The sequence below is a fragment of the Lycium barbarum genome, chromosome 12 (assembly GCF_019175385.1).
Source record: "Lycium barbarum isolate Lr01 chromosome 12, ASM1917538v2, whole genome shotgun sequence".
Taxonomy (NCBI): domain Eukaryota; kingdom Viridiplantae; phylum Streptophyta; class Magnoliopsida; order Solanales; family Solanaceae; genus Lycium; species Lycium barbarum.
This window is the reverse complement of record NC_083348.1, coordinates 91,812,164-91,826,466: the sequence shown is the minus strand read 5'-3', so window position 1 is coordinate 91,826,466 and position 14,303 is coordinate 91,812,164. Positions and strand designations below refer to the sequence as shown.

Sequence of the window (14,303 nt, the reverse complement as noted above, 5' to 3'; positions counted from 1 at the left end):
AGCTAGAAGTTGTAAATTCACTTTGAAAGTTGATTTGTGAAATTTGACGGTTAATTATTCATTATATATACCAACACTGTATTATGTGTTGACAGTATAATATCCAAAATGAATAAGTCTCTAGCATCTACTATCATTTTCTAATAGCTCAAATAATCTAGGTAAACACTGCTACTTTAAAAATTAATCTATTCAATGGGACGAAGGAAATAGCATCCATCGTTCCGTTCACGTATTAGAAGGCATAACCTTCTTACCAAATTCACAATCTGGCCTAAATCAAATGATTGCAAAGGCACGAGAAACAGAACTTCAATAACCTGCTTTCATAAGACATTTTACAGTCGTGAATCGTGATTTCTGATTCTTGCTATATTATTCATGACCAGAAAGTCTATATGTTGTACACTAGTAGTCATAGAATGACCTTGCTACCTATGCACTTCTTGTAACAGATACAATCCCCAAAAATACAGTTTCCTGAGGAAGAAAATGTGTCGCAACGTCTGTCTTTACAACACTACGCGACCAAGAACTACCGGATAATAGGCATCAAGCTCAAGTAGATCTAAAATCTTTTGGGTAGCCCATAAATAGGAGGAATGACCATCGATGAGTTCAGTCACATCAACCTGTTAAAAGTGAAGGGTTTAAGCAAGAAATGATGGAGATCCAAATTTAGTTATCCTTACAAAGACAACTAAAAATGAAAACTTACATTCTCAATACCAGGAACATCAACTGGTTGAATTCCAGCCAAGCCTCGAGTAAGGAGACTGTTTAAGAGAAATTGCACAAGTTACTCAGAAATAGAAGCATAAAACAGCACGCAAAACAGGGAAACAAATTATCCCTCCTTCCAGAATTTGTCCTGTTTTCCTGAATTTTTGTGGACTATCCTTAAATGAAGTTTATATCCTTCAACATCAGTACTATGCTCGTCAAATAATGCAAACCTGGCACGGAAGGCAATCCCTAGCATCCAATCATTTGTAGCGTAAGCGTTCACAAATCGACCAGCCACTACCTGCAAAATCAGAAGAGAGATCCTCAAATAATAATGAGGTAACCGAGCAGATAAGCCCCAAGTATATATACTAGAGAAAACAAATGAGAAAATAGAAGGAGATAAATATGCTCATACTAATAGTAGTTGAAATAAACAAAGTGGGAAGCAAAAACCTTTCTAGCTGCTTCCCAGTTCATGTTTTTAATTGCAATGGGTGCCCCAAGAAGAACAACTCTTTCCACAAGCCCAGCTGTCAAAATGCAAGAAAATACTTTAGGATCATATTAAGCAAATGATAAATGTAAGAAAGAAAAACATATTTCAAAATAAAGCTTACAATTATTTTCACTCTCAGCCAGAATCTGAAGACATTTAAAGATAACTCTTGCTCCAAGTGAAAACCCTACAAGTGTCACAGGCCTGAAATATTCATGAACAACCAATAATTGGCTGATGTGAAAACTCAAAATCTTTCAGGGGACTCAAATGGTAAATGCTCAGAATCTATTTAAGCCTATTTACCTATGTCCTTGTAATCCTTTCTGTAACACTTCTGCCAGAAGTTTTCCTGCCTTATCCGATCTGTAAATAAATAGCAACAGGTTACTATTTACTTTTCCAATCAAAGTAGGAGATTATGCTTTGATACAGCATAATATCATTGTAGAACTGCCTGATAATTTAAGCAGAAGCAGAATTGGAGCCAGACTTAGTTCCACTGAAACAATAGATGGAAATACAGAAAATTTAAGGATTAGAATTTCTAGGGACAAACAAATATTAAACGAGGAAACTGGAAAATAATTTGAGTTCACGTATAGCGGTATTAGGATCTTCTCATCATTACTGCAATTATACTAATCTTATCCTTTTACTTCTAATCATGTCTTATAGACAAATGGAAGATAAAACAGCTTCATAACCTTTTCCTCCTTGATCCCAACCCCAAGCTCAAAAAAGAGATTGTACTGAACACTGAACATCACACAGACAAACAAGAACCTGTCCACAGCAATTGCCCATTTGCTGTCAATAAAATCAGTCATTGCAAGCAATGTTGCTGGCAAAGCCAATGCTGTCAAAAGAGTTTTTAAAACGGTCATCATAGCGCCTCGCTTCATCAACTCCATTGCAAGTCCTGTAGTTTGTGACGATGTCAGCATCATAACCGATCACAGTGGTAATGTAACTGGTTGATGTATCATATGCTGAAAAGCAAAGTACAAATTATTACTTGACGTCAACCAGTCCTGAATTGCAGTGCTAACAGCAATAAGATTCTTTGACTCCCACTGCAACACATATCTGAAGAAAAATGAGAAATGTAAGAGTGGTTACTGCATTATAAGCCTTCACCAACAGATAGGAGCACTATCAACACAAATTGGTCAACGAGAAAAGTAAGAAATCTGAAGTGCTGAGATCATCTACCAAATGGAGATCAACCAACAAAAAGGAAAACAAAGATATTTTACCTCTCAGAGTTATCATGTTGTCCTTCCCAAGGTCTTACAAAATCCTCCTCCTTAAAAACAAGTCCTGAGATCAAAACCTCAACTGCCAGCCGCTGATAGCAAAAATGCAAAGTAAGAACAAACATAGGTAAGCTCCTGTGGTCCATGAGTAAAACAAAAAATTACGACAACTATGACTCTATGAGAATAAAGATGAAAGAACTCAAAGGGACACAATGCAGACTGCAATGCCCATCTACTAACTGAAACAAGGAATTGCAAGCAGGAATTACAGGACAGGTTCAAGTAGCAAAAACAAGAGCTAATTACTTACGCCCTGGTTATGGTTTTCTCCTATAGCCTTGAACTCAAATTCATCAACATCTCCTGTTCTCCTAGCCATTTTAGTTCCTGTAAGTCCAGCTCCAGCAGCTGGGTAAGCAAAAATATCAGTGACAACCCTTAGTAACTGGAGGAATTTCAAGATGTTAAGGTTTCACAAATCAATCTAAACCTTGGGCTGCCTGAGAAGTGCAAAAGCACTTGCATAAATGATTTAGATCATCTTTTTTATTATTCGAGTTGTCACTGATGTAATTGTGCTTCTAGCGCCATCTTTGTGTAATTCTTTGGTACTTTTCTTAATGAAATTATCTTATTTTATCAAAGAAAAAGAGAAGTGAAAAAGCACAAGTTGCACTCTCCTCGTCTCCATTATTAACTTATTGACAAAAAAAGGAGATGCAACAAGATATCATATGAAACATGTGTTTACCTCCAAAGGATGCTGCTACTGCAACAGACCCTGCAACACTTCCTGCAGCACTAGCAACAGCAGCAAACCCACTTGCTCCAATCACAGGAACAAGAGTTCCCAAGGTAGGGGCTAAAGCACCAAAGCCTGCAGCTATTGCCGGAGCAGCTAAGCCTGTTTACAAACAAAATAAAGGCCATAAAATTATAACAATTTCGTCTCTTATGAGGGTTCTCCCCACATCACATTCCAACTTCTTTAAGCATCTAATGAAGACTGAAAGAAGAAGCAATCTTTTTTTCTGTAAGGATTATCAGGTCATGTCTGGACCTGCTAAAACATAGGAAACATGAAGATCCTAAACCTATTTAAGAGTAATGAAGATTAGAAGGACAGAGATATCTGTTTCCTAAGCGCTTTTCTTAAACATGTCAGGACCTGAGAAAACTTAAGAAAGTCAGGGATGCCATACCACCAGTAACTGCCAACAAGGTTCCTCCAGTTACTGCAGCTGCGCCTATTATACCTCTTCGTTTCCACTTAGCCCATTTGCTTTTAGGAGATTGGCTTTGTTCCTTTAATTCTTCTTCTTTCAGAGCCATTGCAGAACAAGCAACTGTGGTTTCAATGGCTTCCTGCAGAAGATAATTCCTTTTTCACTGTCTGTACAAGGTTAAGGTCCATGCTTTAAGTAATTATAGCCTTGGACGGCATAATATTCTGCATCACTACAACAGGATCCTTTCATATGAAGTAGCTGTTTTCCTAGTCTAGAAGAAAAAGATTGCCAGATTAAATAGAGAAAAAGGCATGTCTTTGCTTGTGCAGTCATATTATGGTAAAGAAAAAGAAAAAATGACATAAAAAGGTGGAGCCAACAGTTAATGTCAAGTTTTCTTCTTTTTCTAATGATAATGTGACTGCTCAAAAGAAACAAGAAGAATGGAACAGAAGATGAAAAAGATTTGAAACAGTTAACTACATCAAAGAAAACCAGAAATGAAGGACTAGACATGCATCTATTGCCCACAACATAGTTATAGCAAGGTGAAGATACAAGTGTGGCATAAACAAAAAGCATCATCTAAATTAACTTGTAAGCTATGATTTTCTAGAAACATACTCAAAGGTGAGAAGAGAACTCAATTGTTTAAGGTGTCAGCTCTCTACTATCTAGATGCCTCCCATGCTCTGGTTGGAGGTGGACTTTATCACCCACAGAAAAACAAGATGTTTGCAATAGCCTTTCTAAGATGATTATCACTTCTGTAGGATAATCTTAAAATGACACAAAGCTTGTAGAACCCTTCCATAACTTTTATGGCACAAACGAGAATATCAGAATTTCAAAGGTATCCCATCAACGAATTAAGCGGAGCTTAGACTATAAATTAGCCACATCTGTAATATTTCCACTTTTAAGAGTTTCTTATTGTTGGACATGAGATGATAGAAAGAACATAAAGAATCAGGAATGAAATGCTAAATGTTTAAGGTTTTGTGTTGCAATAGTTCTACTTTTTATTTTTTATTTTTTATGGTGACGATATGAAATGAGCTAAACCAAGAAGTGAGGATTCATATAGCCGACCCCAACTTGTTTGGGACTGAGACACTGTTGTTGTTGTTGTTTCATGGGTGGGTGGGTGTGTGGCGCGGGGGGAGGGTGCACAAGTGCAATGAATGTTGGTGCTTCATGTGTAAGAGTGCCGGTGACAATATGTTTAGAATACAATGGTAATGGCAGGGGCAGTAAAGGATTTGATGCTAGCATGAAATTTTAGAAGAAGAAATAGAAGACAGAGAGCATAGGAGGTAGCAGTATACCACCTCTAGGAGTCACGTGTAAAATATGGAGAGGAAGAAACTGGTGATACTAACGGAATAGATTTCAAATATATTAGAGGAATTTTGTTATTTTTTCGTATATCTTGGAGCACCTCCAATATCCCGGTTATGGTACAGACGATTGGATGTGTTTTGTAGAAAATTTCTTTTCGTAAGGTTCTCTACACGGTATACATCTTGTATGCAGAGTTTCCCCCATCACTTGAATAAATTCATTACCTTTATAAAAGAGCAAAAAGAAGAAGAAAAAGGTGGAATGTCTAAAATAGAAGGCATCCTAAACCTTCCAAGTTCCTTTGGGCAGAATAGGTTTATTGAGCTCACGTTACTAATTGGGCCTCTTACTTTTCCTCTTTGTTGGGAATGTTTTTTCATTTGATTTTCTCCTACTTTGGAGATGAGTTTTGTATTTACATCATGCATAAGAAAGAATTTATTCGTCAATCTCATAAGAATTGAACACTTCCATTTTTTATTTTTATTTTTTGGTAAAGTAATAAAACGTCATTAGAAAAGCATCAAGAAGATGCAAGGTCACAGATCAGCAAAAGGCTGCTTCAAACAAAACATGAAGCAGACTTAGCAATTGAACACTGCAATTCTTCCTATGTCACATCTAGCATGTATGAAATAGAATATCCAGTAGTATTATAAAACTGCTCCAGAAGAGACAACAACGAGATAATAAATGATTGAACGAGAACATTGAGAAATCACATATAATGTAGATGAAGGAACACACCACTTTGATCCATTTGATATCAAACCATGTAGCTAGTAATCGCAAAGCCACGCGATGTCGTGCATCATAACCCTTCCTTCTTCGTGTATATTTTTTACTCTCTTCAGCTGATTGTGCAAGACAGGCTGAGAAAATTTGATAAATAACATTAACTTTCCTAGAGTATTCAAGCGTCGATGCCTCCTCCACTGGTTTTTCATCAAATCCACTAACTGACTCTAAATGGGCCTGCTCAATGCTAGATGGTTTCTTGCTTTTCTCTTGGTAATTTTCAGCATTTGTAGTATTTTCCACTTCGGACGTGGATTGTGTATCAGCAACGGATAATTTCGCCCTATATTTATGCTCATATTTACGCCGCTTCTCCTGCTTGGACACATTATCGGAAGTTCTCTCCATGCTTGATGCCATAGCATCAATGGCGCTTGCAAGATCATGTTCCTTCTCTGCTGCTTCTGAAGAAGTATCAGCACCTTCTTCAGATACAGATAGCGACCTTAGCAACTGTCAAACTAATGTGATATCAGTAATTATGGATCAAGTGAGTAACAGCAAAAGGCACAGATTTACACTGGCTGAGGGTATCAGAAGATATTAAAAAAATAAAAAAAAATAAAAAACTTTTTATAACTTTTTCCCTTCTGCTAGAAGCATTTATCAATGATAGCTACAAAGTCCTGTCTGGAAAAAAGTAAACATTGTGTGTGACTGCTCTGGGTTCATAATTTTCCAGTGTTTAGCTACCTTAAATAGTTGAAATGTTTTTCCAATGGAAAAAAATTTCTACCAAAAGGAGGAAAGCCGCTCATCAACTCTGGGCGGAAATCAGTTTCTTTATAAATATCGTAACTCGTATATCATGTAGCATGCTTCAACCAACAAGTAGACATAATGTCACCTTTAAATTCCTAAACATAACCAAAACACAACCATAATACCCTGTTTTCCACTTTATACAATTACCATATGTCACATAATTTTACACCCAACCAAACCCTGAAATATAATCCAGAGAATGATTCCAAATATAGCTCTTTAATTTAATGCCACTTATCAGTCTCAACATAAGCTGAATGCTGATTAGAAAACTAACCGCGCCAACGTGATGCTTTGGTGATGAAGACCCAGCAGTTTCCTCTAGTCCAGTCCATGCTTTTTTATCAATCTCTAGAAATCTGTTTAACCACAAATTGAACACATAACTTAAATGAATGGCCTTCAAACAAACTACATAGTCAATTTTTAAATGCTACTCCCTCTGATTCAATTTGATTGTCTGGTTTTGACTCAGCACGGAGTTAAGAAAGTACAACAACAACATAATACCCAGTATAATCCCACCAGGTGGGTCTGGAGAGGGTAGAGTGCACGCAGACCTTACCCTTACCCTTACCCCTACCTTGTGAAGGTAAAGAGGTTGTTTCCAAAAGACGCCCTTACCCCTCCTCCTTGTGAAGGGTAAAGAGGTTGTTTCCAATAGACCTCCGCATAGAGTTAAGAAAGTAAAAGGCCTACCAAAATGTCTTTTAATGTTGTGATCTTAAACATTTTGAATAAAGAGGACAAAAAGGAATGAGTCATTCTTTTTTAAACGAATCAAAAAGGAAATAAAACAAACAAATTGAAACGGAGGGAATAATAATCAAAATAACAAGAGTTAATTGAAAGTGAGAAGAATAAGAAATTAACTTGAAAACTGGACGGAGGAGGTCAGATGATTGGTGGACCCAGCCCGCAGAGACGGAATCACTACTGCTACTATTGCTGATACGGTGGTCATCCTCGTCTGACGGAAAGCCCAATGGACAAGTCTGATGGATTTGGGCCTGATGTAGGGCCAGCCCGAATAAAGCTCCGGCTGCGTACCTTTGCATTGGCGTCAATGTCGATGACGACGACGACATCGTTTTTGTTCCAACAGAAAACGAGCCTCAAACTTTCATCTAGCATTCATGAGAAACTTTCACAATTGGCCTTCAACTTCCAAAACTCTACTTTGCTTAAACAGTGACTTATGTTCTGCTCGACACGTGGCATACACGAAGGGCCCATTTGGATATTTCCAGTTTCACTGTTGTTGCATAGAGTGTCTTTTTTTTTTTTTTTTTTTTTCCCAACTCAAATGCTCCGTACAAGTATTGATATCGAGAACGAGGACAAACCGCACCCTGAGTTAATGTACCTTTTATGTATGGTCGATAAGGGTAGCAGTGGGGACGGGACGGGGACGGTAGGGGACTTTTTGGGGGGACGGGGACTTCTTAAGGGGGACTTTGGGGGATGGGTTTTCGGGGGACTTTTTGGGGGCCCGTCCCGTCCCACTCCGCGGGGGGACGGGACGGGGGGAGACGGGACGGGCATGGGGGATGAGGGGGGACGGGGGCGGGGGCTTTTTTTTTAATAAAACTTCAAACTTAACATTTAATTTGATTACTTATTAACTAATATTAAATTTTCAAGTCTTTATAAAAAATTTAAAGACTTGGATTTATTTTTAGGTATTTATATTTATAATATGAGAAAATAATTTCAAGTAAGAACTATTTATTTTTTATAACTTATAACTTTAAAGTCTTTAAATATATTTAACAACGGCTATTTTTTTTAACTTTTAAGGGCTATTATTTTTAATTTATCACATAATATTAAATATACTTTCAAGTCTTTATAATCTTTATAAAGAATTGCATTCTTTTTTGTAGTTATGTAAAGAAAAATAATTTCAAGTAAGAACTTTATGTTTATTTATTCAAAATAGATCTTTTAAATTTCATAAAACTTGACTCAAAGTCTCAAATACAAGAAGAGCACCTAATCTACACAGCCACCTTCTAGGAAGGGTTCTGTTTCAATTAGGCCTCTAAGTTACAATAAGATCACCTAATCTACACAGCCACCTTCTAGGAAGGGTTTTGTTTTAACTAGGCATGTAAGTTGTTAATTATAAATTATCACACTAAAATTTGTGTGAAAATGAATAAAAATGAAGAGGTATTTATAGTTTAGAATTTGGATTAAAATGCAATTTATTAAACTTTGGGCGTATTTTTATTTTTTGGGGGAAAAGGGGACTCCAACGGCTGAAAATGAGACGTTGGAGTCCCAACGTAAACTTTCGTTTCCACTTTCCAGTGGTCAAACAGCGACTGGGCCCCACCACCTTTAAAAAAAATAATAAGAGACTAACGTTTTCAGGCAGGGTACCGATCAGCCGGTTCGGTACCGGGCCTGACCGGACCGGACCTCGCCGGGACTTTCTGCCCCCCTACCCATCCCCCTTCCCCTTCTGCCCTCTCCCCCATCGTTGACCGGAACGGGGACGGTCCGGTGCCGGACACGGGGCGGGACTGTCCCGTCCCCTCTGACACCCTTAATAGTCGATATTTTTTATTTTTTGTGTCAAGCCGAGAATTTAAGCCGGCAATGATTGTTTACTACTTCCTTCGGATAAAAAAAAAATGGTCCACTTAGCCTTCTGCTTATCAAATCAAGAAAGAATTAATCCTATTTTTTCATATTTATCTCTATTAAGTGTTATATGATCAAATCTCAATGCTTATTTAATTGGGAGTAATTTAGTCAAATTATCTATTTTTATCTAAGAGTTAGTATTTTCTTAAGAGGTGCGCAAATGATTAAATATACTTTTTTTTATCTCGAGTATTCTTCTTCTTTTTTGTTTTTTCGAAAAGACCTACTTCGTGGGAGTGGACTGTGGACCATGAATTTTACTTTACTTTACTACAATATAAAAGAGTGAATTAAGCCTATGGGATCGACATGTGCGCTTTCTTATAATTAACTTATTTGCTAATGGCATTTTAGTCATTTTCAGTTGACAGTATTTTATACCTATTGCACTTTTAACTTTGTGCTTTGTTTGGTGTCTCATACATGTCTATGTTATCATATCACGGGACCCGCAAAATATTCATGCACAGCACAATCATCGATCACTCTTTATAGATGACTTTATTTTTTATTTTGAATACTATAAGGTATTATTCAAATGAGCTAATCTAACTATATTAAGTGAAGGAAAATTATAATGTGGGAAAAAACTCAAGGAAAATATACATATATTTGCAATAAATTTATGTATTTATTTTCTACATGTTAATAAAATTACAAGCATTAAATTATGTTCATTTGCAATCAAAGTTCATTTCTTCGGATATGAATGCCATTTATATTGATATAAATATACTTCTCTACTTAGATACATTTTTTAGTATAAAAAGTAAATTTGAAACTGTAAAAAATAAACTACTCTTTTAGCTACAATTGAAAATTTTAGTGGAAATTCATTTATTTTATGCTTCTGAATACTTATTTCAATTTGGAAATAAGAAGTTGAAGACAAAACCTTACAAACAAAAATAAATTGTATAACTTAACTAAAGATAATGTATTTATCTTTACCCACAATTAAAGGTAACAAAAGTATAATAATCATAACTAATTATTATACTCTTTACTTCAACTAATCACTGAATCATCGTAAATTAATATTATTTGATATAAAAAATTTATGAGAGTAAGTTTTTACCTCTAATATGTTTAACATAGTTTGGCTCAACTCGGAATTTAAGAAAGAAATTAAAAAAGAAGAAGTTGTGGCATTAAACATGTCATAATATTTGTGTAACTATAAAACTTTTCGAAACTTGTGTTCTTAATTATGGCCTAATATTTATATGGCTACAAAAGCTTCTTATAAAAGCCAAAATGAGAAATTTAAATTTAATTATGTTCTTTAATTGTTTAAACGTAATTGTTATCAACATAAAAATATATCATTATTTCTAAAATAGATTAATTACAAATAAACAAAATATATAACAAGGAACACATTAATAAGTAAAAAACCACAGATTTTTAGGCTCGTGCTAGCACGGACAGTGGCATCTAGTCTATATTATAGAAGACCCTTGGTTTCGACATGCCTGCCTGGTATGTGCAAGGGCTCTTTTTCATGCCTATCAATTCAACTAGATACTGGAACCCGTGCCAGCACAGGCCCAACATATATTTATAATTTAATCGATGTAATTATAAGAATCTTTCAACATATTCTGCGATATTTCTTTGTTATAATTAATCAACATTTCAATAACTAATTCAATTTTATCTCTATGTAATTTTAAGAAATTTTCAACATATTTGACGAAGTTTTTTGAAAGTCACGTGTGAAAAGCTAGAAGTTTTGGAAGCATGAGTTCTATAATTTGTGTTATAGTATATTTTTTTCAGATTATTTGAAATGCTTTGAGACGTTATATATTTATGTGGTAGTAAATTATTTCATTAAGCGTAAAATTAATACCAGATAAATATTTTTAACATTAGTAAAAATATTAAGAACAACAACAATACTATAATCTTTGAGTTCCTTATTTCATCTTTAATATGTTGTGTAAATAAAATCTTAATAGAGGAGTAATTAACAATTGAAATATATGAAAAATTGAATCACTAAAATGAACAAGTTATGGAAAAGTGCATTGTGATCAGAATTAATAGGTGGGGTCCACTACTGTTAAAGAAAATCCAAAATCAAAAGGCATGAAAATAGAAAAAGAAGATGGGCCCCACAACATAGGGAGTTGAAGTGCAGCTTTTCCGGAGGACACAAATGTCAAAAGCAAAATATGGGCCGCTTTTAATGTCCAAGAATGAACAAGTACACATCATAAGCCAATTAAGTATAATATACTTAAGGCATGAAATGAGGCAATACGGAAAATACCATTTGATTGGCTAGCCCACATGTCGACCAACACCTGTTTGCTTCAGCCTCTTCTGAATAGTACTATATCGACGATCGTTCATCTAAACTCATCTTTCTATATAGTTACTGGATGGACTAGGCGCACGGGCCCAACACTTCGAATTATAGTGTATCTATATATATGTAGTTGTGTTTAGATAATAATATATATATATATATATATATATATATATATACTATGTTCAAAATACGATTAATATAACATTGTAGTTTGTGCTTCGTATCTAGAACTTTATTTTATTCGTGTTTGCCACGAAAATTTATTAATACTTTTTAAAAGAGAAGACTTGTTTAAAAGGAAACTATTTTCCTCTCTTTGAGATAAAATAATAGCAATATTTAAGCATCAGTTGATACTTTCAATTTTAATTCGATTAATTTAAAGGTGTAAAATACTTATTATTTTTTATCAAATTTTGATTTAGATAATTCTAATTCAAATTATTAAATTAATTTTACATGTTTAAAACGAAACAAAGTAGAAACTGATTTTCTTAATTGATTTTCTATTTAAACGAAGAAATACTATTTTTAAATTTTTGGTAAATATTCTCGGTTTAGCTCATTTTACTTGTCATGTTGTCTTTTGGATGGTTTTTTAAGAAAACGTCGATTAGAATTATAATTTTACTAATTTACCTTATTCATTATTTGATCTCCATTTGATATATTTTTTTTTTTACGGTTTGTTTTTTAATATTGTTTGTTTTATTAATATGGGATTCACATTTTTTTTTAATATTGCTTTATTCTGTTAATATGAGGTCCACTTTTTTTTCCCGTGAGTTTGGATGTGGTGAGTTCCACTTTTTTTTCTTCCTTTTTTTTTATTGCTTGGTGTTATTTAGTATGGGGTCCATCTTTTTTTTTAAAGGGACAACGGACGATGAAGCATGGGCCTAAACCCATGCTTTATATAGTTTCTTCTTTTTTTATTTTTATTTTTTATATTGCTTGGTGTCATTTAGTATGAGGCCAATCCTTTTGGACATTATTAGTTTGCACTATTTTTATGCATAAAATATATATATACTATGTTCAAAACACGATTGATATAACTTTGTAATTTGTGCTCCGTATCTAAAACTTTATTATATTAGTGTTTGCTAAGAATACAAAGTCTGCACTTTTTTTTTGACATTGTTTATTTTTTTAATATGGGATTCACTTTTTTTTTTATATATATTGCTTGATTTTGTCAATATGGGATATTATGTTCAAAACACGATTAATATAACATTGTAGTTTGTGCTCCGTATTTAAAACTTTATTATATTAGTGTTTGCTATGAATACGCATGGTGTTTAATATGGGGCCCACATTTTTTTTTAACATTGTTTGTTTTTTAAATATTGGATTCACTTTTTTTTTTCAATATTGCTTGATTTTGTTAATATGGGGTCTACTTTTTTTTCCCGTGAGTTTGGATGTGGTGGGTTCCACTTTTTTTTTTTTTTTTAATACTGGATGGTGTTTAATATGGGTCTCACAATTTTTGTTTTTTTTACAAATTGTTTTTTTTATGGGCCTATTTAATATGGGCCCAAAAATTTTTATTTTTTATTTTTTATGGGCCTGTCTAATATGGGGCCCAATTTTATTTTTTATTTTTATGGGGGGGGGGGGGGGTGTCCACAACGGACGACGAAAAAGGAGCACCAATCGGTGCTTCTAATATAGTAGTAAAATATGAGATACTATGTTCAAAACACGATTAATATAACATTGTAGTTTGTGCTCCGTATTTAAAACTTTATTATATTAGTGTTTGCTACGAATACACATGGTGTTTAATATGGGGCCCACATTTATTTATTTTTAACATTGTTTGTTTTTTAAATATGGGATTCATTTTTTTTTTCAATATTGCTTGATTTTGTTACTATGGGGTCAACTTTTTTTTTTCCCGTGAGTTTGGATGTAGTGAGTTCCACTTTTTTTCTTTTCTTTTTTTTAATACTGGATGGTGTTTAATATGGGGCCCAGATTTTTTTTTTTTACAAATTGTTTTTTAATGGGCCTATTTAATATGGGGCCCAATTTTTTTTTATGGGCCTGCTTAATATGGAGGCCTAATTTTTTTATTTTTTTTTATGGGGGGACATGGGGGAGGGGTCCACAACGGACGACGAAAGGAGCACCAACCGGTGCTTCTAATATAGTAGAAATATAGTTATAAAACTAAGTGGTCGTTTGGTGCATGGCCAAAATTATCCCGGGACTAATTTATCTTGGGACTATTTTATACCATCTCCTAGATGATATAAAATAGTCTTAGGATAAGTGGGATATCCCGACTTATACCATGGGATGCATTTTATACTTTGTTTGGTGCAAGGGATAAATTTATACCTTCTACCAAACATGGTATAAAAATTAGTGTTGAGATATCCCAGCTTATACCATGCACCAAACGACCCCTAAGGGTATTTTAGTCTTTATGGCTAATAATTGTGTATTATTATTTGACGTGTCTTTCAACCAGAAACTGATTTTCCACGTTTGTAATCTCTATGTCATTTTCTCAATGGCTCCTTCTGGAACTCTCTCTGTCCCCCTTCGGCTGTCTTTCTCTTGTCTTCTTGATAATCACCACCCTGAGAAAATGAACCGCATCGCAATTCACATAGTTGTTTTGCTTTCTCTTTGGACCTTGCTCTAAGATGTTCTATATCGTGCTTTATTTGCAGTTTTCTTCCTTAGTT

General features: G+C 34.5%; 1 protein-coding gene across 1 annotated transcript; it reads right to left on the bottom strand.

Annotated features, from left to right (window-relative positions):
• Positions 1-284: 284 nt before the first annotated feature.
• LOC132622104 (uncharacterized) lies at positions 285-7,958 on the bottom strand. Its single transcript, XM_060336638.1, has 15 exons — positions 7,497-7,958; positions 6,901-6,982; positions 5,808-6,311; positions 3,690-3,852; positions 3,239-3,391; positions 2,798-2,895; positions 2,485-2,576; positions 2,244-2,314; positions 2,012-2,147; positions 1,532-1,591; positions 1,347-1,429; positions 1,183-1,259; positions 957-1,027; positions 719-776; positions 285-632 (listed from the first exon to the last, which is right to left on the bottom strand). Exons 1-15 carry the CDS (start codon positions 7,709-7,711, stop codon positions 513-515), a joined length of 1,983 nt encoding a protein of 660 aa, XP_060192621.1. The 5' UTR covers positions 7,712-7,958; the 3' UTR covers positions 285-512.
• Positions 7,959-14,303: the final 6,345 nt, after the last annotated feature.

Bases quoted from the DNA above. Each gene is read 5' to 3' on its own strand.
- LOC132622104 (XM_060336638.1), bottom strand. From the start codon at position 7,711: ATGTCGTCGTCGTCATCGACATTGACGCCAATGCAAAGGTACGCAGCC. The intron at 2,315-2,484 runs GTAAAATATCTT...ATTTTTCTTCAG, and splicing joins CAACATGATAACTCTGAGAG to ATATGTGTTGCAGTGGGAGT. The intron at 633-718 runs GTAAGTTTTCAT...CACTTTTAACAG, and splicing joins ATGTTCCTGGTATTGAGAAT to GTTGATGTGACTGAACTCAT.